The 25,187-nt window shown below is 46.2% G+C and overlaps 11 protein-coding genes across 11 annotated transcripts; 5 read left to right on the top strand and 6 right to left on the bottom strand.

The window, feature by feature from the left end:
- Positions 1-343: 343 nt before the first annotated feature.
- On the top strand, positions 344-2,125 carry GGI43DRAFT_426543 (ankyrin repeat domain-containing protein; the record flags this gene model as incomplete). The annotated part of the gene is made up of 1 exon (XM_083208671.1): positions 344-2,125. The coding sequence occupies one exon, from the start codon at positions 344-346 to the stop codon at positions 2,123-2,125; it is 1,782 nt and encodes a 593-aa protein (XP_083055257.1).
- Positions 2,126-2,240: 115 nt separating this feature from the next.
- On the bottom strand, positions 2,241-5,759 carry GGI43DRAFT_426542 (chitinase; the record flags this gene model as incomplete). The annotated part of the gene is made up of 8 exons (XM_083208670.1): positions 2,241-2,767; positions 2,831-2,973; positions 3,056-3,398; positions 3,449-3,649; positions 3,788-4,718; positions 4,797-5,111; positions 5,190-5,520; positions 5,611-5,759. 8 exons carry the CDS (start codon positions 5,757-5,759, stop codon positions 2,241-2,243), a joined length of 2,940 nt encoding a protein of 979 aa, XP_083055256.1.
- Positions 5,760-6,138: 379 nt separating this feature from the next.
- Positions 6,139-7,176, bottom strand: GGI43DRAFT_302847 (DUF4267 domain-containing protein). The gene has a single exon (XM_083201566.1). The coding sequence runs from the start codon at positions 6,932-6,934 to the stop codon at positions 6,518-6,520; it is 417 nt and encodes a 138-aa protein (XP_083055255.1). The 5' UTR covers positions 6,935-7,176; the 3' UTR covers positions 6,139-6,517.
- A 1,557-nt stretch (positions 7,177-8,733) lies between these two features.
- On the top strand, positions 8,734-9,752 carry GGI43DRAFT_418849 (Zn(II)2Cys6 transcription factor). Its single transcript, XM_083207591.1, has 2 exons — positions 8,734-8,940; positions 8,994-9,752. The coding sequence occupies exons 1-2, from the start codon at positions 8,873-8,875 to the stop codon at positions 9,703-9,705; spliced, it is 780 nt and encodes a 259-aa protein (XP_083055254.1). The 5' UTR covers positions 8,734-8,872; the 3' UTR covers positions 9,706-9,752.
- Positions 9,753-10,408: 656 nt separating this feature from the next.
- Positions 10,409-11,755, top strand: GGI43DRAFT_426539 (Alpha/Beta hydrolase protein; the record flags this gene model as incomplete). Its single annotated transcript, XM_083208669.1, has 5 exons — positions 10,409-10,725; positions 10,848-11,064; positions 11,122-11,256; positions 11,311-11,419; positions 11,535-11,755. 5 exons carry the CDS (start codon positions 10,409-10,411, stop codon positions 11,753-11,755), a joined length of 999 nt encoding a protein of 332 aa, XP_083055253.1.
- Positions 11,756-12,482: 727 nt separating this feature from the next.
- On the bottom strand, positions 12,483-13,912 carry GGI43DRAFT_302753 (alpha/beta fold hydrolase). Its single transcript, XM_083201565.1, has one exon. It carries the CDS (start codon positions 13,559-13,561, stop codon positions 12,596-12,598), a length of 966 nt encoding a protein of 321 aa, XP_083055252.1. The 5' UTR covers positions 13,562-13,912; the 3' UTR covers positions 12,483-12,595.
- Positions 13,913-14,358: 446 nt separating this feature from the next.
- GGI43DRAFT_418845 (uncharacterized protein) lies at positions 14,359-15,582 on the bottom strand. The gene has a single exon (XM_083207590.1). The coding sequence runs from the start codon at positions 15,195-15,197 to the stop codon at positions 14,472-14,474; it is 726 nt and encodes a 241-aa protein (XP_083055251.1). The 5' UTR covers positions 15,198-15,582; the 3' UTR covers positions 14,359-14,471.
- Positions 15,583-15,850: 268 nt separating this feature from the next.
- Positions 15,851-17,734, bottom strand: GGI43DRAFT_418842 (uncharacterized protein). Its single transcript, XM_083207589.1, has one exon. The coding sequence runs from the start codon at positions 17,020-17,022 to the stop codon at positions 15,907-15,909; it is 1,116 nt and encodes a 371-aa protein (XP_083055250.1). The 5' UTR covers positions 17,023-17,734; the 3' UTR covers positions 15,851-15,906.
- A 472-nt stretch (positions 17,735-18,206) lies between these two features.
- On the top strand, positions 18,207-19,420 carry GGI43DRAFT_426535 (NADP-dependent oxidoreductase domain-containing protein; the record flags this gene model as incomplete). Its single annotated transcript, XM_083208668.1, has 4 exons — positions 18,207-18,385; positions 18,443-18,642; positions 18,719-18,788; positions 18,841-19,420. The coding sequence occupies 4 exons, from the start codon at positions 18,207-18,209 to the stop codon at positions 19,418-19,420; spliced, it is 1,029 nt and encodes a 342-aa protein (XP_083055249.1).
- A 921-nt stretch (positions 19,421-20,341) lies between these two features.
- GGI43DRAFT_426533 (Zn(II)2Cys6 transcription factor) lies at positions 20,342-22,060 on the bottom strand (the record flags this gene model as incomplete). The annotated part of the gene is made up of 6 exons (XM_083208667.1): positions 20,342-20,381; positions 20,446-20,528; positions 20,601-20,697; positions 20,751-21,431; positions 21,488-21,579; positions 21,911-22,060. The coding sequence occupies 6 exons, from the start codon at positions 22,058-22,060 to the stop codon at positions 20,342-20,344; spliced, it is 1,143 nt and encodes a 380-aa protein (XP_083055248.1).
- Positions 22,061-22,853: 793 nt separating this feature from the next.
- GGI43DRAFT_432323 (aldehyde dehydrogenase family protein) lies at positions 22,854-24,830 on the top strand. Its single transcript, XM_083209549.1, has 4 exons — positions 22,854-23,150; positions 23,213-24,414; positions 24,469-24,538; positions 24,592-24,830. The coding sequence occupies exons 1-4, from the start codon at positions 23,092-23,094 to the stop codon at positions 24,749-24,751; spliced, it is 1,491 nt and encodes a 496-aa protein (XP_083055247.1). The 5' UTR covers positions 22,854-23,091; the 3' UTR covers positions 24,752-24,830.
- The last annotated feature ends 357 nt before the right edge of the window (positions 24,831-25,187 follow it).

Here is a 25,187-nt window from a genome sequence, read left to right as displayed (position 1 = left end):
ATTTAATAAAAAAGAACAGCCTAAGCGGCAGCCTAAGAGATCATGAATAAAGTAGACTGAGATACCGCCAAGCCGACAAGATTAAGACTTATCCAGTATGAATCAATGTCTTTAGCAATTATCAAGGCTTTAATTAGTACCTATCTTAGGTATCATACATCATGTGCGCGGCTCCGCACATCGGCGACGCTGTTTCCTTTATCGGAGCACTGCATTCTTGAGTGCTGCCTGCAAGGCGGACCAGGCACTTGTGAAACAATCCGATGTCCATACCAAGCTTCATCAACTGCAAACAATAATAATGCCGCCTCCATCCTCAGCCACGCGGCCCGTACCGCCAGGCATGGATGGACGCCTCTGCATGCAAATGAAGGATGCATTCAATGACGACCCAAAAGCGCGCCTGCACGCCTCCGTCCGCGACAACGACATGTCGGCGCTGCGAAACCTCGTCCCTTTGTGCGGCACTGTTGCCCTCGAGCTCAACTACTGCGACCCGGACTTTGGCTCTGCTCTTCAAGTCGCCGTGTTGTGCGATAACATGACAGCGGCAGGCATTCTTATTGACGCCGGCGCCAACCCTTGGGCTTCCAATGGTTTCACTGAGCCGCAAACTTCGGCCATAGAAACGGCCATTCAGACAGGCAACCGCGACATGTTCACTCTTATGTGCGAAAAGACGGTCTTGGGAGACAGCAAAATTCCGCAACAGCTCCACCGTACTCTTTTAAACCGGACAACTCTCCATGGTCAGACTGCCATGGTCGAGGACGTTCTGGGTTGGGCTGACGGCTGGTCGGAAGCTGTCTTGGAGAATGCCCTTGGGAACGCCGTGTCAGGATGGCACGTCGAAGTGGTTCGGCTTCTTTTGGCCCGTTTCAGATACTCGCCGCTATGCATCAACTTGTCTCTCTGCCGTGCGGCCGACTTCAGGTCGGACCTGCTCAGCCATCCTCGTGCTGAGTGCAACGGCCTGGACTACGTGAACCAGCAAGAGCTCATCGGTTGCCTGGTCGGTGCAGGGGCCGACCCAAACAACAACGCTGAAGGGCTGAATATCGTCATTGCAGCGGCAACGTGGGCTGACTTGGTGGGAGCTCTCAAGGCGCTTCTCGATAAGGGCGCTGATCCCAACGGACGCGGCCCTGCTGGAGAAACCGCCCTTCACCATCTGGGGTCGCCGGTGCATATTAAAAAGGGTCCCAAGCGCTGCTTGCACGAAACTGGTATTCGCTTGTTATTACAACACGGTGCGTCCGTCACGATTCAGGATGAGTTTGGCAACACGCCGCTGCACTACGCTGCCTTTGGATCCAATATGCACATTTTCTCCCTGTATACCGCCGGCCTGCTAGTTGATAGTCCACATAACGACGCATTGAAATCAATCAAAAACAATAGCGGAGAGACGCTTCTTCACTGGGCCGCTGCGGGCAAGAAGATCGACATATTACGCTTTCTATTATCGTCAGGTGCGGACGTCAATGCCGCTAATGACAATGGCTGGACGCCATTAATGTGTGCTGTAGCCCCATCAACCGCAACCGAGACTTCTATGCCACGTTACAATAAAGCACTGCAGGCGGCAAGAATTATCCTGGACCATGGAGCCGATCCCCTTGCGTGCACGGCCGAGGGCTGGACACCGCTGCACTGCTTGTCGCTTTACCTAGACAATGGCGATGGCGATAACAAGTTGGCAGATCTTGCCCAGGAATTCATTACGAGGGGTATACCTGTTGATGCTCGAGCTACCATGTTGGCTGTTTCCACAAACTCTAGTCGCAAATCACTCCGTGTGCCCAATCGGGAGGTCGGCATCTGGGGCTCCCGCGTCGTTGAGCATCTCCAACCCAACGGCAACAAGCCGCCTGCGACGACCAAAGGTAGAACGCCGCTACACTGGGCAATGTTTCACGGCGCTGCTGGCTTGGCGGGGGTTCTGTTGGCTAATGGAGCGGACGTGAATGCTGTTGATGAGAGGAATTGCCTGCCAGCTGATCTGATAAACACCTCGCCACTGCTCCAGACGCACCCAGATATATGCGCGAGGTTGACACACATTTTGGTTGATGCTACAAATTCTAGCGTAGAGTACTCACAAAAGGAACAGCAGGCCACATAGGAAACAAACAGCTGCCGTTGAGATCAAAACAGTTATTAAATCATGACGTTGTGCAGCTTCTATATGTCTAAGTTACAGATTGTCTCTGTGCGAGTTCGTCGTTACGCGTTACCATTCAGGCCGGAGTGTCTGGATCTTCACGGTCTTGCGGGGGAGGAGGAGTGGTAAATTCGTATCCTTCGTCCGACAAGATGAAGTTAATTTCGTACGGGTTATTTCCTCCGACTACCGATGTACCCATTACTCCACGAGACAGTTCTCCTGGGTTATGAGGGTTGACTTCGGTGCGGCTTCCACCCTGTGGCGGCTCAATGATCATTCTCAGGCCGCGGTTGCCGACGTACCCCTGACGATAGATCATCTCACCCCATTGGTGAAGCAGTCTTGCCCATTCGGGCTGATCGTCCGGGAGCGTTATTCTAGATCTAACGTACCAGAGGCTACCGAGCTCTTCCAGACAGGAGAACCCGTCACGCGAGTTGTATATGCCGTTGCTGTGAGATACACGCCACGCTTGGCCGTTCCTTCCATGCATCCAGTACTGGCTGTGCATGACACGGAAGTTGCTGACGCCGACATACGTGTTTCCGTTTTCACTTATCAGCCAGTTCCGGTTTGATGGATCGATGTGAAGGTGGAAGACTTTTGGGGAAACTTTAGTACGTGGCTAGAAGTATGAGCAGAGTGGAAAAATATGCAACTTACGAACCCAGCGATCTGATGGCCAGCGTGGTCGCGGCGTCTGATCTTGGTATTCTGAAATGTCTTCGCTGTTCTCATGGCCAGGCTGGCGGCCAAGCCAGTACGCCATCTCAAGCATAGGCCCTGGGACGTTTCCGTTTTGGGAGCTTTGATAATACTGCCAGCGAGCATAATGCAGCGATAATAATGGCAGTTAGGATCGTGTCTAAGGCAGGAATGGAACCCGACCCGCCCCCCCACGCGTCAATCTTTCTGCTGTCAATATTAGAGATGGTGGACTCGGGAATGCTACGGGCCTTGGAGCCTGGAACTCGGCACAGTGCCTGGCTGGCGGCATCCGCACCTCTGATGCCTGGTCCGGCTCGAGTTGGGTTGTAGAGCACCCACTCCACAACACTGCGAGGCTCATAATCTTTATACTTCAACAAAAATGCGTGGAGGTTATTGTACTCCAGCTGTTTGTCATAGTTGCCGGCAAATTCCTTATCCCAGACCTTAATGAGGGGATCCATGCCAGCGCGGCTGACCGAGAACACCAGCGTTGCGTATTGAAGCAGCCGGACCCAGGTATCTTATGAACAAATTTGTCATGGAGTTGAGGGAAGAGAATGGTAGCGGGACAGATCGGGTTCTCCATGTACTTACGGATCAGAGCCTGGAACTCGCGACCCTGTGACGAGCCAGGGTCTTCATCTCGAGGCTTCAACTTTTCGGATTCCGTGCAGCAGAAGGCGAGATCGCCATAGCAGCCGTCGCCGCCTTCGCTACCAATAATGAGGCCGCTCTCTCGGGCCATCATCAGCTGGTTCGACGAGCATGCACCTTCGCAGAGGAGCTTCTCATTATCCGCGTTGAGAAATCCGGCCTTCTTTCGCCACTCGCATTTGCCAGCAACATCGTAGGGCGCCGGGGAGACGCAGCAGAGACTTCTCTTCTCGCCTTTGCTGCAGGCTTTCATACCACCAGAGCCCACGCTGCTGGAAGTGAGGAAATGCGGGTTATTGCCCGTACAAGCATTCTTGCCCTGGCTAGTGCATCCAGTCCAGACGCATTTGCTGTACAGGGACGTGACCAAGGTATCGCTGCAGCAAGCTGATTGGTACCCCGAACGGCAGCCCACACTCAGTGAGCCGACTTCAAGTTCAAAGTCGTTGCAGCCGGGCTTACACTTGCCAGTATTTCTGTGGCCACGCCAGGTACACGTGGGAGACTTGGCGCTCGTCGGGCAGCAAAGACGACTAAAGCCGTAGCCCTTGCCAAAGCAGGGCGTTGTGTCCAGCATAATCTCTTTGTGGCCGTCGCGCTGGACCTCCTTAAATCCAGACGGGCAGCCCTCGAAGCAGCTTGTCCAACGGCACGTCTTGGACTCAAGATCGGGACTGTCTTCCACCTTGGGGCGGATGGTAAAGTTGGGAAAGTCAGGCTTTTTGCGACCCAGAACAGAAGCCAGAGCCTCGGCGTTGGTGCCGAACTCGTCATCGTGGCTAATGGCCCACACCATGAAGCCCGTGATGCACTGGCCGCGCAGCTTGTTAGCCTTGAGGCGCCAAGTTGCAGCATCATCAAACGAGGTCGACTGGTTGCCCCATGAGACGGCCTTGATGGCAGCTTCCCGGTCAAGCACAGGCTTCAAATTGTTCTTGGAGATGATGTCCTGAATCTCGGGGTGGAGCAGCACACCGGCCGTGCCAGAACATTTGCCTGCCTCGCCGGGTGAGCTAACGCGGCAGCCGGGCTTGTTGCAGCCGGGATCTGTCAGGGTGAAGGTACGCGCATAGTAGGACATTCCCATGGTGACTTTGCTGGGGCTGATTTTGTTGCGCCATAGGAGATCCAAGCCAAGCTGAATATCGGTTAGGTTGGTGTGCGAGTTCGCCCATGGACCAGTCCACTTATTGTCGATATCCCAGGCGCCGTGCATGTCATACGTCATAAGGTTGAACCAGTTGACGTGTTCCTCAAGCTAAACAATGTCAAAGTGCTGGAGGTACCAGTAGCTAGCAGGCAGGGCCATGGATACGCCTCTGCGGTACTTATCCATGCGTGCTCGGAGCTTCTTCATGAAAGTGACAATGTTCTCATAGTCTTCATCACGGCCGTGGCGGTCGGCAGCGACAGGATACTCCCAGTCAATATCCACGCCATCAAAGTTAAACTTATCCATCAACTTGACGAGCGAGCTGAGAAACGTCTCAGTGTTGGCCTCGGAGGCAGCCACGTCGCTAAAGATTGTCTGGGTTGGTCCGGGGTCGTTGAACGCCCAGCCGCCAAAGGCAACCCAGATCTTGAGGTCGGGCTGGAGGAGCTTCATGGTGCCAATCCTCTCCATCATGTCCTCGGTCTCGTAGTTGCCGGGCGAGACCTCGAACAACTTGGGATTGATGGTGGCGAAGCTGAAGATGAGATGGGTGTAGGCGCCATAGGGAATCTCTTCTGGTCGCAGGGCATTACAGCGGCGGTTGGAAGTTGCCCACCCCTCATAGTAGCCAATAACTCGGTCTACGGGAGTGTCACTGATGGAGCACGAGGGCCTCTTGACTTCATTGCCCTTGCAAAACTCCTCGGTATAGCCACAGAAGCCGTGCTTGCTGCAACAGACATTAAGGGGGCATTTATCTCCTTTGCTAAAATCGTTGCTCTCCCAACCAGGGTTGCAGCCAGACTTGCGATCACAGGTGCTCTGGCATCCCTTTCTAGACAAATGTGTTAGTCGACAGGTTGAGAGCAACGATAGACGTATACACGCAACGTGTATACACATGGGCTGATTCGGATCTACTTGCCCGCAATAGTCGGGTCCATAACCACAATGGCCTGCGCTGCTACAACATCCTTCAGGACAGAGCTTGGTATCGCTGCACTCGCCGTCTTGCTGCACGGAGAGCTGGACAAGAGCGCTCAGCAATAATGTGAAGGTCAGAAGAATCTTCATGTTGGGTATTTCACGAAGAAGAAAGTGAAGAATGAAATGGATAACGAGAGAAAATTCTGGCCATGCGGGAAGGAAAATATGCTTTTGGCCGTACTCACATGCAGGGAAACGTCGGCTTAAACAAATGGGGTGATGGCAGAGGAGGCCTTTTTACTCTATACCCCTGCTCATTGCAACACACTTTGGCTTCCACCGTTCTACCAAGACGGGGAGGCAAGCGATATGTGTTGCTCAGTTGGTTCGTACTTGACCATGGACAAAGGTTCCAAATTTACAGCTACGAACATACTCAGCGTCCTTGCTCCGCTGAGGCCCCGCTACCACCGTCTTTCCATTTCCTTCCCATTCTTTTCTTTACTATCTCTATAGCTAAAAAGGCTTTCTACAAGCCAATCATAGCAAAACCCTTGGAGACTGCAAATCGCAATCTAATAAAAAAAGATTTTTACAGAAATGGGTGCTGTAGACCTTGTTAAATAATACTTTTAGTATATATACACACACACACATAGTTATAACAGTACTTAGAAGACTTGTAAAGCTGGGCCTTATAAGCTGTTATAAAGGGAATATTAGTATAAGTTACCAGTATTATAAATTTTTTAAATTATTAGCACAGCAGTATACCCTTTTATTTTACTTTTATTTACTTAGAATCTTAAAAAGCTTTTTTTTTATTCTTTTTCCTAATATAAATTTATTTATCTAGGCTTATTACCTTAAGAACCTCCCCTGTACTTATCAAAGAGACTTGGATATTATGAATCCTTTAACCTCCGAGCTACCCACCAAAGAAGGCCAGCACCGGTAATCCAGTGGCCCCAAGCTCTATACCTTAAATTATCCCCTCCTTTCAACCAGACGACTAGCCCATCACCAAATCTCACGACGCATAGAACGGCCGCAAATGTCGTGAGCGCGGCCTCGTTTCCCTGTTGCTGCAGCGCTGCCAAAGTCAAGCCATATGATATTTCACGGAGGCCCTTGAAGTACATCAGCGGCGAAGCTATGCCAGTATTGAAGCCATCAGGCTGGATCGTCATAGGACTCTCCGCAGCTTCAAGCGGTAGTCCGACATGAGCATACTCTTTTCGGGGAGAGTAGATCGCCATTAAGCCGCGACTAAAACATCCGGCGCCGAGGATATACGCGGGGAAAGGGGAGAAGTTGGCCATTTGTAGAGATAAAGACGGAGCAGTTAATATAAGGATGGATGGAGGAAAAACCACTCACAAGCGTAAGCGAGGATTGAGAACTCGGCCATTGTCACGTGATAATTAAACCAGTGGCTATAAGAGAATAATGTAGATTGGCTTGAAATAAGACTCTTGTTCAGAATTAGGGGCAATACTATTCAGTTGTCCCTTTTCCAGCTGCCTGCTATCAAAGCGTCACCTTGTATTACTCGTTAGCGACTATAGTAAAAGCAGTCATGTTACGACCTGGTTCCCCGTAACAGTTGAATCCCTTATAATAGCTGGTTCCGTTACAGTAATTGCTACAATAGTGATTATTGGTCTAATCTTTTGCCCTGTTTGGCTTAACGGTATAACGGATCATTACAAGTCACAATATGGTTTAATTTATAAATTGCTGCTCCAGTGGTCACATAGCGACCCGATATTAACATGGCCCTGGTTAGTCAGATCTAATCTAACTATACAAGGGTATGCAAAATCCAACTCAGTACCCCTGCTCATGCCCAATCCCACTAAATCATAAACGAAACCATACTAGAGTTAGATTTCTCAGTACTTATAAGCTTGTTTTATATACAGCTAATATATCTGTCTTTGGAAATTAAAAAAAAAACTTACTGAGCCCTACACTAACAAGTCAGGGCCATGGGGTATAATAATTAATTATGAAAGTTTTAATATAATAAACTAGTCCCTTTTTTATATAAAATTTAATTTACTTATTTTAAAAAACTTTAATAACTAACCTAGTTAAATTTCATAATTATATTTAAATATTATTTTATTTATTTAATTATTAAACCAAGGGCTAAGTATAGTTTTTTATTATATTAAATTTTATAACTTATTTAAACTTATATAATTATATTTATAAATAAAATTTAAATAATATATTTTAAATAAAATTTAAATAATATATTTTAAATAAAATTTAAATAATATATTTTAAATAAAATTTAAATTTTTTAATATTTTATAATTTATAATTTATTTTTTATATTTTATTTAAAATTTTAAATATATTTTTTAAATATTTTTTAAAATTTTTATATTTAATAAAAGTTTTTTTAATTTAGATTTATTATTTTATAAAATTTTTAAAAATAAAATTTTTAAAAATAAAATTAAATTAAATTATTATAATTTTTTATAATTAAAATTTTATATATTATAATAGTTATTATAATATTTTAATTATTTTATATTTTTTAAAATTATTTTTATAAAATTATAATAATTTATTATAAAATAATTATAATTATTATATTATTAATATATTAAATTAATTATTATTTAATATTTAAATTTTTTTTAAAAATTTAATTATTTTAAAATTATATTTTATAACTTTTTATTACTTATATTATTTATTTTATTATTTTATATAATAAAATATTTTTTAAAAAATATTTTTTTTCTTTTTAATAAACTTTACCTTATATTATTTTATAAGGCTATATAAATCTTTAATAAAATCTAGTATAGTTTATTGCTGTATTAATAACTGGAGTCTCTGATTAGATATTCTTTAGGCATAAGTACCTAGGCAATTTCAGCTTAACCGAGGATCTGTTGCGATAATATTCCTCGATACGCTCTACTTTCGCACAGATAGGAAGCAGAGGAGTTTACCTTTAAAGATATAATGGATGGTACGGGCAGGACTAAGGCTGGTCACGGAAGATCCGGTTCTGCGCAGAACAGGTATTATTTAACCAGCATTAGCGTGCATCAACTTACGCTGTAGCCAATCATGACAGCCAAAGGTGGTCTTAGTCTTAGTCTCTTTCATAGGCTTACGCCTTAATTATTTCCCTCTCGCTCGTAACATCCTCCTGGATATCTCCTCCACTTCAATAGACACGCAGAGCAATCCTTTGTCATGATTTGAGTCACTATAGTAACGGTCCAGTAATGACAAGAAAATCACGCCATGGCGCTCGGGGGGTTCGGAAAGTCAGCACGGGATGTTTGACATGCAAGTGAGTAGGCTCCGCCCGTAACCATTTGAATCAGCTTGTCAATCTTGTAGTAGGACTAGGCATAAGAAGTGCGATGAGGCCAGGCCAGCTTGCTCAAACTGTATCAAAGCGGGCTGGAAATGTGACTTCGTCTCGTCGTGTCTAACTGAAGCACCGCAGTACGCGATGACTCCGCCCATCCGTAGTCTGCGATACCCTTCTGCCAGGCCTTTACTGGATGGCGAACATAAGCACATGGAGTACTTCCAAGTCGTTTGTGCTGGGGAATTTCCTTTATTTTTCGAGCTCCCCGCATGGGAAAACATCATCCTCCAAGGCACTCTCGCCGAACCGGCATTGCATCATGCGGCCCTAGCAATCGGGGCCTTGGCTAGCAGCCGTTATTATCCTGACATACGGCAAACACCCCCGGCAATCGTGTTCTCAATTCGACATTATAGCATGGCCATCCAGGATCTCCACCGTCGGCTTGATGGATCTTCCCAAAGTCTAGAGCTTGCCGTCTTAACGAGCGTTTTCTTCAGCTATATCGAGTTTCTCCTAGGACTCGATAGCCGGGTCAAGATGCATATCCAGGCTGGATGTGCCATGCTTAAGAACCTCTACACGAGGCACGATAGGACACTCGCGGTTTCTACTCAGGCTGGATCGAACTACCAGATAAGGATTTTATCTACTAGATATGATCTACTTGCCAGTGCTATGTTTCAGCTCACTACTCAAGTAAATTGCTTTGTGGCATTTCGGTTGAATAGCAACAATTGATAAATAGATAATTTTAATTTAACGAATGAAATGTTAGTTCAGGCCGACTTGTTAATGAAGACCTCTTACAATACGATAAAAACACCCAGTAAATGATCAAGAGTTACAACGCTACGCCTCACAACCTAATGCGGGTAAGGTAAAAACATCTGTGTACTTCCAATACAAGTGTTCGTATTACAGTACAGCAAGACGTCGGAAGACACTACAACCAATCGCAGTCTTCAGAGCGCAACAAAGGTTTTTTTTTTTTTTTTTTTTCTTTCGAAATCACACTGCAGCTTTGTTGGGCCAAGAAATATCTACACCTCAATCGCTAAAAAGCGCATAGAAGCCCATTCTTGGTTAGGGTGTCAGTGTTCTGCCATGTTACGCTGGAGCCAATAACTATAGGCTAAATGGGTAAGATCTTCCATTCGCAGTCGGATGATTTCGTATCATGTTACGCTGGAGCCAATAACTGGAGGTTGAATGGGCAAGATCCTCCGTTTGCAGTCGGATGATGTCGTGTGGATGCCTAGCTTTTTGGCCATTCCTGAAATAGGGTTGAAATATTGGGACTTAGTGAGATATCTGGTTGTGAAGAAAGTGAGTTGCTTGCAGAGTCTTACACTACCGGACTAAATATATATTGGTCAGTTTCCCCCTCGCCTTCGTCAGAAACTCATCGCATAAGAATTCACATTCCACCCGATAATCGACCATGGCCTACCCTCATTCAACCTACACTACCGCGCGCGCACTCACCTACTCTTATATCCATATCCCACCCCGATTCCCCAACACTCAATACATTCTCTTCCTACACGGCTTCCCCTCCACCTCGCACGACTGGCGTCATCAGATCTCCTTCTTCGCAGCAAAGGGTTATGGAATCCTAGCTCCGGACTTACTTGGGTTCGGGGAGACGTCGAAGCCGAGTGAGTTAGAAATGTATAGGGGTGAAGATATGGCGAGGGAAATTGTTGAGATCATGGTCTTAGAGGGCGTTGAAGTGGTCGTGGGCGTGGCGCATGATTGGTATGCTTTGCGATTCATTCTATCTTTCTGCCGGTTGTCACAATCATGTGGTTTCTAAACAAAAAGTGAATCAGAAGGTGTGCCGAGTTAGCGTGCAATTATGCTAACGCTTCTTCCACCAGGGGATCTTTCCTTTTGTCACGCCTAGCGAACTATCATCCAGAGCGCTTTTCGGCCTATGCCTTCATCGACCACGGATACAGTGCCCCTGGTAATAGCCTCACCACCGCGGTGATACAACATATCAATAGCTCGGTGCAAGCCAATCTTGGTTTTTCCATCTTCGGGTATTTCCTATTTTTTAACGAAGAGGATGCTCCGAAGCTGCTAGATGAACATGTAAGTTCCTTCCAAATTCTGCAAATTCTGACTGGCCAAACATTGACCCCACTGCAGTCCGAATCCGTGGAATCGCTCTTCTTCGCCACTGACAACGAGATTAACAAGAAATACAAGGGCGCCCCAGGCGGTTTCCGCACTTGGTTGACCGAGGGCAAGACTGCTGATTTGCCAGCCTATCTGACATCAGAAGTAAAATTTCTAGCTGTGATGCATGGGGTTTCCTGATTAGCTTACATGGAACAGGACCATGAACATTATCAACAAGCCTTCTCCTTCGAGAAAGGCGGCTATGGCCCTGCGACCAACTGGTATAGGGCCAGTCTGCGTAATATCAATGAAGAAGATGAAAGGAGTATGTACCACTTCCCTCTGTACCCTATGTCTCCCTTCTTTCCCACTCAATCTCTTACCCTGAAACTTATTCTCTATCACCTGCAATTTCCGCATCCTACTAATATACATTCCAGAAATTCCCACGCCCGCCCACACCTTAACACACCCAACCTTGCTAATCGCCTCTACTGGTTACTTCATCACTGTCACGATCAATTTTCCGGAGCAGATGCGGCCACTCGTCCCTGATCTCAGAGTTGAGAATGTGAATGGTGGGCATTGGCTGCAGTTAGAGAAGGCGGATGAAGTCAATAAGATTCTGGAGGAGTTTATGGAAGAGAAGCGACTAGTTTAAGATATAAGTGCGCAGCATTGAGAGCTTATGATGCAGAAATATCAGACATATATCAAAAGTCTGCTGCAGACCCTTTGTCTAGCGAGTGCAAAGATATCTACATTTGGGGCCTCGTCCTTACGCACATCTTAATAACCTCCTCATCTTTCATCTTTCCCAAAGTCAGATATTTAACTCTCAGAATGCTTTCAATCATCCGCCGCAGCCCTTCTTGCCCATCATAGGATATAATTTCCCACTATTCTCCGTCCCGCACGTTATAAAGTATAATACTTATTATCCTCAATAGGTAGGCATACGTCCACGCCTGTACAACATGGCTGTCAGAGAGTTACGAGACGAAATTAATCTCCCAGATAAACTCGGTGTTTCCTCTGCAGGCGAGGTTTAAAGTAGAGGAACTCGCGATAATATCAGCTTAACCTGAAATTCAGGTTTTCTACTTACTAACACTCAACGTTTAGTCAGCTTTGACCTCAAACCTAAGGTTTGCGGCTGAATCTCCCAGTTCGCCTTGGAGCCGATTGCGGGCTAGGGTAATGTCACCAGGCTTTATCTAATCAAATGCGTGGTTTTTCATCTGGATGCTTCGCGGTAAATAACCCGAGAGGCAAGCCTCATATACACACACGCGCAACAACAAAGCCAAGAGACATACTGCGGTAAACATATCAGAAAAATTTATTTGTAATTTTAATTATATATTTTTAAAAAAAAAATTATATAAATATATTTTTAATTTTAAAATATAAAATAAAATATTATTATTTATTTCCTAATCTTTACTTTTCAAATTAATATCTCTATCCGGATACTTAAATTAATAAGTTTTTTAACCACTTATGTAATAACATGGTCCAAAACCCATATAATCTCGTCTACTATTAGCTGTGGGTCTGTCATCTGAATATTATGACCGTTTGTCTCTGTAAATGTATATCTTCCTACACTTGATAACTTTAACTGCTCTTTCTGATGGTCGATATCTTCCTTTGACATCCTGTCTATCAACACTCTATACTGTGCTCTCTCTTCTTCAGTACCGTTTCCAACAGCAACACCAGCATCAAACCGTGTCTGGAGATCCATCGCATTATTTGCGGCGAGAACACTCACGGGTCTGTTTCCGAGGACTTGATTTTCGCCTTGCTTCTTTGCCATCAGCACCGGCTTGTCTTCCCAGGATGCCTTTAGTTCGGCAGCCCCGACGACTGATGTTCTAGCGCTATCATCCTGCTTCCGAACAGCAGCCCATTCCTCAAGAGACAGTTTTAAGTCCCGTGTAAGAGACGAAATAGGAAGAAACTCGACGTCCCTATGTAACGCTGCAAGATACGGCTCTGTAGATACTAGCTCCTCACGGACTTTGCTGAACTCAGTAACAGTATCAACAAATACGATGCCAGCAACATTTTTCTCCTGCAAATGAATGAACTCCCGAGAAGTGAGTCCTCCCCACGAATGGGCCACAATAACATAAGGAGGAGCGATCCCAGCTGTTTTAAGGAGAACGTCCAAATCTGCCGCAACAGATGCTGCGCTGATTTCTTCACGCGTTTCAACGGGATCTTCACTCCTGCCTAGGCCAGAACGGTCATACTCAACCCAGCGCGCAAATGGAGAAACGAGGCGCTTGACCAGAACCCATTCATCAATCGTGCTTGTCATACCTTGCATCAAGAGGATTATTGGCTGGCCGCGTTTGCGGTCCTGGCCCGAGGCAGATAGATAGAGTTTGTGGCTGCCAATCGAAACCATTGCCGACTTATCACCAGTATTCCAGTCGATGCCGGAGGGTTCAGACATTTTGAAGATGGGGCGAGCCTGGGCAAAAAAGAATGGTAGGCGACGGCAGATCTAGAAATCGGTGAAGTTTTTGCGACAAGCCGAATATTAATTATTGTAGCATTTCGCTAATTAGCGAATGCTTTGATTGCGCGAGTCTCGGCGCTATTCTCGAAGCTCGCTTTCTCGAGCGCGATGTTTGCTGAATATGCTGTCACAAAAGTCGGTCGGGGATGTGACGATACTTTTGTTTTCTTCAAGTACCTAGTACTCAGTTATACTTTCCACGTGTTATAAGCTAAGCTGCTAACACACATGACAATAGAGCTAACTGCATATGTATTATTTAGCAAGTGCGAATTAAAAGAAATGTAAAATATAAACTAAAGCTGGTGTTACGAACCAACCACATAAGATTCCCCAGTATACGTACCTCGGTAGAACCCCGGACCCTCTAGCTAATCATAGCCTAAGAAGGTGGCTTACCTTTGAAGGAAGCACTACTGAAGTGAGCCTGTAACACCAAGGTGCTAGGCTCACTAGTTACATAGATATATCATGACATAAGCTACTTGGAATAACTTACTATATAAGACCGTCCATTACACTTATTAAATAGAACTTAGATAGTTAATTGTTAATATAGCATTAATATAATAATTAGATTAACTACCCTGTACTTAAATGTTATTTCTATGTGATTACACCCGCTCTTAAAAGCTTAACCTATCTCTCTGCCAACATAAACCTAACTTAGATTTATTATTTAAGAACTGCTACCCTATACCTTGGTATTAGACCTAGTATAGACCCGAACGTCACAGATAGTTCCTAGGCGCACGAATAAAAAGTGTGTAATTCAGCGGATTACGGCGTCTACTTGGTACAGTAGGTGCCGCTCGGAGTATATCTTCCAACTACAAGAATACTTCTAATCTAGTTCTATCACCTCTACATTGTCATTGACAAATTGCCTGACCTGCTCCGGCCAGAATGTTGGATAGCAGCCTTTGCCTCTGAGTACCACCATTTGCAGCCTTTCCAGCTGCATGCCACAATCAGCGAGCAAGGTTTCTATCCAATATATTTTTGCAAAGAGTTCCGAATTCGCTTCATCTTCGTCATCTTGGGAATTGGAATCCGCGCTGGAGATTATTATATTGGGTTCAATTGCTCTCTTGGTTGCCTTGTTGAATGAAGAGCAGTCAATATACAAAATCTGTAGCTCTCTCGTCCGCTGCAGGGCTTTATTGGTGAATTCTGCGCCACTGATATTGAACTTGTCTTCGTTACGGAGTTGAAGGCGAATCTTCTCGACGCAAGCCCAGTCTAGACGGCCTTTTACTGCGAGTTGGAGCCGGAAATTCCAAGGCGAGTAGAAGGTCATGGCCACCTCCCGCAGACGCCTCACACATCGCACTTCCGAAAAGATTTTCTGGCAGCTAGCTTCAAGTGGTATGCCATCGCCCTCGTACGGTTTATCCTTGTTGAGAAACAGGTGTTCGGGCTGGTTCGTTGAGACGCCATCTGCGATGGCATCAACAGCGATGTACTGCTGGTAGACGAGGTCACGGATCTCCCTTGGGAGGCGAGTAAAAAAGGGTGAGGCGGCTTGCTCTAGGCATTCGGATTGGAATTTCGAATGTTTTGATAACATGTCCGTGGTCAGATATATTAAGATTGTGTTTTGATGAAGAGGAGGGGGTGTCTGACGAGAGTCCCGTGGGAATCCAAGCTTAAGAGGAGGCTCCTAAGCCCAAGCTCGTGCGCGCGAGAAGAATGGCGAAACGCGACCTAGCGCCTACGCTCCTCCCTATGCTTACTGCCTTAGTGAGCGGGGAAAGAAAGTCCCACTTAAAGTTGAACAATCTGGCCGATTCAGGGATTACTCTCAGGGGCTACTCATTAAAGCAGCGCGAGCTCAGGTATCTTAATTCTAAAATTCGGGTAATACATTTAAATGTTTCAGGATATGTATATGTACATGTAGTTGTTGATTTTATGCTTATTTTTGCCAAAGCTTATTTGCGCTTTATTTATATTTTGTTTATTTTTTATATTAGGTGTTGTAACAGTTGGCGTGAGGATATGTGGAAAAACTAGATTTCAGATCCTTAAGGGGAAGATGAGAATGAAAGTGAGAAGTGAGTAGTGCAGCCAATTGGACATATCAGGCGGCACACACTTGAACCTGAATCCGCAGGTGCAGCTGTGCTTGTTAGAATGCACCCACGATCGAAGGACGAATAACACACCATTCCCTCCAGTTGCGCCTGGAGGCACATTTCGACGTTGGAAGCCCATGCCATGGCTCGGATACAAAGGCCACTTTATTCAAATATTCTAGGTTTTACCTAAAAGTAACTTCAATAACCACTATTGTAGAACTCACCCCGTGTGGAGACTTGAGTTTCCTCCCAATGTGCCTGCGATTGCCTGTAAAATAAAGGAAAGGTATCGGCTGGGTGATCAGAAAACACCACACGAACTTCGTGTATTCGAGAAAGCCGCGGTGACGCTGGTATCAATATGTCCCGTGATCCCGGTGGGCTGGAGAGCAAAAATCTCTCCGCCGCACGAATATCTCCGTAACAGCCACCCTCTTCGATCTGTATCACTTTCCGTGCCACACAGGAAACCATATTTGAGTCCCAGATCCCTTCTCGGTACGAGGTCGTTTCTATTAGCCTAACAGCTTGAAGTCTAACCCGACGGATGCGGCATTTGAGAGCAGTGTAGTAGAGCGGAGCGATCCAACCAATGTCAACGATGGACCTTGACATATGGATACAAGGCCATCGGAGGTATCTATGAAGAAACTCCGACTGGCCGGTCTCCCACATGGCTATTGACTCTGTCAGGATGGAGATGAACTGCTGCGTGTGAGAGTCGAAAACAGATTCGTCGTCGAGACGCAGGCATGTATCCGCCATGATACTTGCCATAATGTGATACACAGACAATAGGCCGTAGATCAGTCCCTTGGGGTCTTGATCATGCATGGAGGTTTTGGACGCTCTGAGGGCGACAAGACACGCAGAAAGTTCCGCCTGGATCTGGTGCTGGTAGGTGAGTAGCTTGGGCGGGAGTTCAACAGGAGGATTATGAAAGTTGTGCTGCTGGCGGCGCCACAAGTCGGTCAGGTGGAATATTCTACTAAATAACCGCTCAATTTGTTTCCAGGCCTTGTTAACGGAGCGAAAGACTGATGTTGATGTTTCGGGCTGGGCGATTTGCAAGACTAGACAAGGGTGTTGATAGCTTTGTTTGAAGAGCTCCAACTGGAGGTCTAGTCTGCAGAATGCTCTGACAATGGTGTCATCAATAGAGCCTGGGACAATGTCGAAGAGTAAGACTCCGCCATCATCTTTGAATGGTGTTCCAAACTCCTTCAAGATGCTCAATCCGTTCTGAATGTGGATTTGTGCGGTTGTGAAGTGACCAGAGAGAAATTCGAGAGAGACAAATAGGAAACAGGCCATGAGAGTGATACGCACTGATGCTTTATCCTTGGCGGAGAAATGGGGTTGCAGATGCTGAATTGCCTTACAATAATGCTGCAAGGTGAATCGTTCCTGCTGGTCAAGGGTGTTTATTTCTCGCCCGCCATAGCTGCTCTGGTAAATATCTCTTCTGTGGACTGAGCTTAAAGAGAGGACAGCGTGCCATACAGCCGGTTCAACCAGGGTGGTGGGGTAGAGCAACACATCCCATAGAGCCAGCGTGGAGGCACCGGTGACTTTCTTGGATGTTCGATATTTGAACCACTCCAGATATTCTAGCTCTTGGGTGGTGCCAGAAATCAGAGGCACATGTGCGGGTCGTGACGGCCCAGCGCAGCGCCCATTTAGATTCGGAGGTTGCTGTCGACTCCTGTAAAACCTTCATTCTCCGCCGCCCCATATCCCATAGCCGTCACATATTCGCCCAGTCGAGACGCACCGGCGACAGGCTGGGAGTTCTTCATCACATTTGACCTTTCGGATCCTGCCGCTAAGTTAAGCCCTCCCTTGTTCCCAGCCAACGATAAAGGCAGCATGAAGAACTCACTTACAGGTGCGGCAGCCAGTCTTTACCTGTATCCTCTTCGCACAACGGCTCCCATATTGTTTATTCGGAATAGTGCTTCCCATCAGATAAAAGAAGAATCCGATATGACTATATAGTTGAATTAAGAGTTAAGCTGACGTTCCATTCTGAGGCAAAGGGAGGTATCAACTGCTTGTACTAATCGCGGGTCCCTATCCCCACTTATCTCGGGTTTTGCCAAGTCCCGCTCCGATAAATGTTTTGGACCCAGTGCTTTCTCTGCCAATGCTTATTGGCTTGGTCGGGGTTTCTGCACGATGATTGGACAGGTATGTGAGACCACAGTCTGCCGATGAGGCAGTAGACGGGCCCCGAGTCGCAACGATAAACAAGCTCACCATGCATTTCATCTTCGGCGTAGAAGTAGCCCACGGATTTAACGGGAAATTTCTTTACCAGTATAACGATGGCTGGCTGTGCACTAGACATACAATAGCTATAAATAGGGGTATAAATTCCACGCTTTGTTGGCCATCCGTTATACTTGAAGGTTGTGACACAAGACAAGAGTAGAACCTAGCGATTCCTTGACCTCTATTTCGTTAAATTCAGGAGCCCCCCTTAAATTTCCGTCACAATGGCAACAAAATCTTTCCAGCAGCGTAAGCTTGGAAAGGACGGTCCTAATGTCTCGGCGATGGGATTTGGATTAATGACCATCGCCGGGGCTCACGGTGATGGCCCCAGTGAGGAAGAGCAGTTCCAAATCTTGGATCGAGCAGCTGATTTGGGCAATACGTTCTGGGATACTTCTGAGTACGGCCCAGGCTCGATACCTTTATGGACGAATGCTAAGGAATGTTAATCCAATAGTATCTACTTTGACAATCTAGAGGTGCTGGCAAAATGGTTTCGGCGGACCGGAAAGCGAAACGAGATCTTCCTTGCCTCAAAATTCGGGCTCATCATGGGCGAGAATCTACAGCTGAAGGATATCAATAGCACTAGAGAGTATTGCAAAAAGGTTTGCGAGGATAGCCTTAGAAGACTTGGGATTGATTGTATAGACCTCTGTGAGTCTATGCATCACCCTCTCGGGGACGACTGAGGACAGTCGACCGTGCTTCAGTTGATGCTAATCTCGACTAGACTATGTCCACCATATCGACCCACAAACGCCCATCAAGGAAACAATGCGAGCAATGGTAGAACTTCAAGCGTAAGTACATGACCTATGGATATCAAGAGTGGCAGCTCCTAATGCATATCAGAGAGGGCAAGATCAAGCATATTGGGCTGTGCGGACTAAGCTCTCGCACCCTTCGACGTGCTTGCAAAATTGCGCCCGTAGCAGCAGTGCAAGTCGAGTATTCGGCGTTCGTGCTGGATATAGAAGGAGAACGTGGTACCAACCTTCTTCAAACTTGCCGAGAGCTCGGGGTCGTCATCGTGTGCTTCGGGCCCATCGGTCGAGGGCTGCTCACGGGTACAGTGACCAGCAGCGAATCGGTTACCGGCACAGGAGACATCCGGACGCAGTGGGTCCCTCGCTTCCAGCCGAAGAATCTGGAGAAGAATCTCAAGGTCGTCAACCAATTCAAGGTCCTGGCGGACAAGAAAGGCTGCACTTTGTCGCAGCTGGCTCTCGCGTGGGTTCTCAAACAGGGAAATGACGTGATACCAATTCCCGGAACGAAAAGGATCAAGTATCTAGAGGCCAATTGGGCATCGCTCGATGTACATCTCAGCGACGAGGAAGAGGCAGAAATTCGCAAGATTGTGCGCGACTCGGAGCTTGCTGGCTTTGAAACCGTACCCTCTTCCTATGCAGATACAAAGGAAGAAGTATAGAGAGGAGAGGACATGTTTCTATGTAACATCTCTTCGCTGCAGGAGCTAGGCCTAGAAACTAAACTTTTTAATTTAAGCTAAGATTGTTAAATAAAATTTAATACATAAATTTTATTATAAAATCTGTTAAAATTTGTAACAGGACCTATGAGGTCTGCAAGGCGGAGCCTTATAAGCTGTTGTAGAGGGAATACTGTATAGGTTGCTAGTATTGCGAATCTTTTTGGTTATTTGCGCAGTGGTAAACCCTCTCATAGCTGTGCTCTTATTCCGTATTAATTATAAGCTTTGTTAGGTTGCAATAACCAAATAGTTATTCCCAGCTTGTAATAAATTAATTTGCTCTATATATTATCATATTGTAAATCGATAGCTCCCGCTATAGATATACTATAATATGCCAGTAATATCTCTAGCATCCAGGAGTTGGAGGTATTTTGCTGGATTAAGCAGTGTTAATAAATTACTAGACAGAAAGCAGGAAAGTTTATTTACCTGCAGCCTTCCAACGATGGCTATTTACTCTCAAACTCTGCTTGATATCGTGGATTGCATTTTTTGCGTCCTCCGAGCCTGACTTTTGCAAAATTTGGGAATAGACGATGGCGGAGCGATAGAGGGCGTCGTGGCAAAAAGGAGATATGTCATCATTTCCACTAAGCCCTGTTCGAAGAATATAACGTGAGAGGCTTAGCATATCTGCTGCCGTAGTTATTTGAACTTCCACTACTATATCTGGCTCCAAAAGGGAATTGTGCTGATCAATCCAAGCCATCTCTTGGTTAAGAATGAGTCGTGCGCTATAAACATTAATGTTTGACCAAAAAAATTGGATATTACTGATTCAATACCTATGACATATCGTGGTAGGACAGCAGACCCTGATGCCTCGTTTCGCACCCTCCTGTAGCGTAACCTTTGTTAAGGCGGCAATTGTGCTATCGAGTATTCGTGCTTCACGCTCCAGGATACGATGTCCACTTGCTCGAGGGCCAGTATATCTTAGTACCTTTCCCAGCAAATACGCTGCTTGAACTGTCAGGCAGAGTCGACCCATAGCCTCTGTTGGAGGAGAGGACATGACAAGTGGAGGGTTGGGAGGTGGATTCTACGCCGATGTTAGTAAATTCGCGAGTAGCGAGAAATCGATGGCGTAAGATTGGTCTTCAAGAGTGCATACCCCCATTTCCCAGAGCTTGTCATCCATTGGAAGTACACTCGTATTACTAGGCTCTTCGATCAACAGAGCTCGTTCCGGGCAACCGACGTTCAAGTATCTACGTGAACGTCAGCACGAATCTCCTTGCAAATCTTCCACCGCCTTGAATACCGATCTAGAAGAATAATAGTCCACCATGTCCTCCTCTCCTCCTCCGAGTCATCCAGTTTAGATGAGTAGAAGGAATCAATTGTTCGATCGATGCCGAGTGCAATGCCATATCTGGCGCAGTAACCGACTGTTAAGTAGGCTGAGGGGTAAATAGCTTGCCCGAGTTCATATATCGCAATAAGAACAAGTGCTTGTAGCGTTCTGAATGTCAAGCTGCCACTCAACTCTACCTCCAGAAAAGCTCTCTTGAGGCTGCAATACGTAGTAGAATTCGCATGGGAATCCGGCTCTGTTGTGATGAGCTTTATAGCAGCTATGAGAAGTACATTTTCACAGCGCCGTCCACCGAGAGGATTTAAAATCCTTTCCAGGAAATTCCTTCTACATATAAACGGTGCCCATGGGTAATTGTAACGAAAAAACGCCTCGGTAAAGTTTCTCACAGTAGCCACATCCTCGACGAGAGACAGCAAGTCGGGGCTGATTGGAAGATTTGCATCTGGCAAACTGCCTACAGATCGCCAAAACAATGCCGAGTCGGTGAAATATACGGGGGGGAATCTATTTTGGTCCGGCTGGCCTTTGGCGGTTGTGGTCGACGGAGCTCCGCTCAGAGGCCCAGGTGAGGTTCCTAGAACCGATCTGTTCCTCGTGTTCTTATACACGCAAGCACGATCATATCTAGCCGGCGAAATTAGTGTGCTATGTTAGCAACTTTTCGTGACAGAGCCACGCACCGCTGACAGAGTGAACACTGGGGTTGGCGCCTATCGCATTTTTTCTTCTGGTGTCGACATGTGGAGCAGGAGTAGCGCGACAGTCGGCCAGGCTGCGTAAGTTTGTCATTCATTATCACCATTATTCAGATGCCTGGGCGACCTGTCGTCTCAGGCAATCTCAAGATGCAAGTCCATCACGTCCAGGGCTTGAGTTGGGCGGACATTTAAGGCGGGGCGGACAAATGGTCGGACTGAGATTAGTAATCACCGACTACAAATGCGAAGTCTGATAACTATGACGCAGCGGGCTGTTTCTCGAGATTGTTCAGAGGCGAGTCATATCGCTACGTTCTATCTTAGCCGAGGTTCTCGACCCCAAGAGTCCGTGTTCGGGTGGTATCTCCCGAGAGCCTTCACCCGGTTTATAACGGTCTCGCGCACCTCCTCCGGCTTGTTGACCGAGATTACTCTGCAACGGATGTTCCCGTGCGTCCTGCGGCCCTGGAAGACGTGCGTGTGGAGTGTATCGATCCCCATGCGCTTGAAGAATTGGGCTTCGTCTTGTGGGGCCAGCGCGGCCGTGAAGAACATAATTTGGACCCCGAACAAGGCCACGGTGCGGCAGCTTGAGGAAATCGGGCCTCAAGCAGAAGGTGGAGTCGAGCAAGAACCATGTGGCACTCGTCGATGACCTGGTCAAGCCGCTGCCGTGTGAGTAGGGTCGAGATGTAGTTACTATAATGTATGGTACGGTACGATCCCTTGACTAACAAATGCAAGACAGAAAGAGATAGATTGTTAAAGCTAGAGATTGGATTGGCCCCATCTCTCTCTTCCTCATGACATCAAAGAGCATCGGACATGGGGTCACTTGGCGTAGACATCTTCACGTGCTACTGTACTGTAGCTATCCGGGATCTGTCTGCATGATTTTCACTAATTTCTACATATGCCCTTATAATTGTAGCACATAACAAAGTAGGAACAGAACTACATACATGTAAACTCCATTTGCTCTCCTAGACAAAGTACCATATGAAACTTCAAACTCCTAAAGAATGAAGTGTAGAGATTAGAGTGAGAAAGTGAGACAAAAACGCCGACTACGTTAGACTTCTCCTCTCCTAGCGCTACCGTGAAATGTAATGCTATACTATAATACGAATGATCGTGCTCAATGATATGTTAAAATACGGCGTATTATTCTGATGCAAACACTTGGACTTGAGTACCTGCAGCAATCCACATCCAACAGTGCGTAGCGGAGTCTGGTCGGCATTGGTCGGAATTGGTCGGACTTTCATCCGACCACTTATCCTACTGCCCTTGTCCCCGCTCCCGCTGCTCCCGTTGTAATCTGGGGAATCAGCTATTTCCAAAAGATGCAGGCAATGGGATATTACAAACCAGAAAACGATGACGGCATGTAATGGCGTCTTCTATACTCAAAGGAAAAATTTCTAGGGGAGGCTGTAGAGAGCAAACTTGCCATATATATATACTAGTCGTCTTGTTCTTCAAGTCTATTCTACTTCACTTTCTTCAGCATCATCTTCAATCAACAAGTATTTCAAATCAACAATAATAATAAAAGACTTTCCTCACTTGTAATATTACTCGCAATGGCACTCTTCACAACCATCAAGACTCCCACTGTAACATATGAGCAGCCCCTTGGACTGTGAGTATCCAGATTCTCCAATTACACTCACTTCGATCTTTTCCTCTAATTTCTGTCGCCAGCTTCATCAACAATGAATTCGTGAAGGGGACCGAAGGCAAATTAATTGAAACTTATAACCCTGCGGATGAGAAACTTATCACCTCCGTCCACGAAGCCACCGAAGTGGATGTTGATGTTGCTGTTGCTGCAGCACGCAAGGCTCTCCAAACCACATGGCATCAAATCATCCCATCCGAGCGCGGACATCTGCTCATGAAGTTGGCGGATCTTTTCGAGCGTGATTTCGAAACTCTTGCAGCCATCGAGTCTCTTGACAACGGCAAGGCATTGAGCTTGGCAAGGATAGATGTTGCCGGCGCAGCTGGTTGCTTGCGATACTACGGTGGCTGGGCAGACAAGATTCACGGTCAAACAATCGAAACGGATCCCAATTCCCTCAACTACACTCGCCATGAGCCCATCGGTGTCTGTGGTCAAATCATCCCATGGAACTTCCCTCTTCTTATGTGGGCTTGGAAGATCGGCCCTGCCGTTGCGGCTGGTAACACTGTCGTTCTCAAGACTGCTGAACAGACTCCTCTTTCTGGTCTCTACGCCTCCGCATTGGCAAAGGAGGCCGGTTTCCCTGCTGGTGTAATTAACACCATTTCCGGCTACGGTCGTGTTGCCGGATCCGCGATCTCCAGCCACATGGACATTGACAAAGTCACCTTCACTGGCTCTACCCCTGTCGGACGAACTATCCTCCAAGCTGCTGCAAAAAGCAACCTCAAGAAGGTGACTTTGGAACTCGGTGGAAAATCGCCAAACATTATCTTTAGCGATGCCGATTTAGACAATGCCATTAAATGGGCCAACTTCGGTATCTACTACACCAGCGGACAGATCTGCTGTGCAGGGTCTCGTATCCTCGTGCAGGAAGGCATCTATGACGAATTTGTTAAGCGATTCAAGGAGCGTGCGCTAAAGAACAAGCTTGGTAACCCTTTTGACGAGCAGACTTTCCAAGGTCCCCAGGTCTCACAGCTACAATTTGACCGGATTATGGGATATATTGAGGCCGGTAAGCAAGGTGGTGCGACTCTCGCTTTGGGTGGTGGACGATATGGTGACAAAGGCTTCTTCATTGAACCCACTGTCTTCACCGACGTGACACCGGAAATGAAGATCGCTCAGGAGGAGATTTTCGGTCCTGTTGCAGCAATCCAGAAGTTCAAGGATGAGGAAGAGGCTATTAGGATTGGAAACAACAGCAACTATGGTAAATAAAGCTAACCACTTATTCGGAGCACTGTAAACTAACCTAAAAACACAGGTCTTGCAGCTGCTATCCATACTAGCAATGTCAATACTGCTATCCGCGTCTCAAACGCTCTACAGGCAGGGTATGTTTTATAACATTCTTTATTGTATTGAACCTAGCTAACGCTGTTCATAGTACCGTCTGGATCAACCAGTACAATATGCTGTCCTACCAGACTCCATTTGGTGGTTACAAGGAGTCAGGTATTGGCCGTGAGCTCGGTTCCTACGCCATTGAGAATTACACCCAGATCAAGTCTGTGCGGTATTCATTGGTTGATGCTCCATTTGCTTAATCGTGTTCGAATGGGTTGTTATTCACAGAGTATTATGAGAGAGGCGGTTAGAATCATGTAGATTGTAAGATGTATTTTCTTACGTAGTAATGGATGAGTACTATGTTCAATTAAAATTGAAAGTCAAAGTGAAATATGACAGTTAATATAGACACTATTCTAACAGTTATACCTTGACATTGGTTAAATTAAACACTTAATGACGTAATCCAGTGATGGAACGATCCTAATACTCGATTCTTAAGTTAATGGAATATTAATATCACTCTTGTGATGAATATTGTTTGCATTGAGAAACTTATCGTGAAGTGTATTTAACTGGTTACATGCAATGTATCTACTTTTACAGGATGCTTTTGTTCTCGACAGTACTGGTCGCGGAATACAGCTGTAGAGGTAGCAATCGGGTGATTTCACCAAGGTCAAAGAGCCTGTG

This window comes from Trichoderma evansii (assembly GCF_050947405.1).
Source record: "Trichoderma evansii strain SZMC 28006 chromosome Unknown GGI43scaffold_40, whole genome shotgun sequence".
Classification (NCBI taxonomy): Eukaryota; Fungi; Ascomycota; class Sordariomycetes; order Hypocreales; family Hypocreaceae; genus Trichoderma; species Trichoderma evansii.
This window is presented reverse-complemented; position numbering and strand designations above follow the sequence as displayed.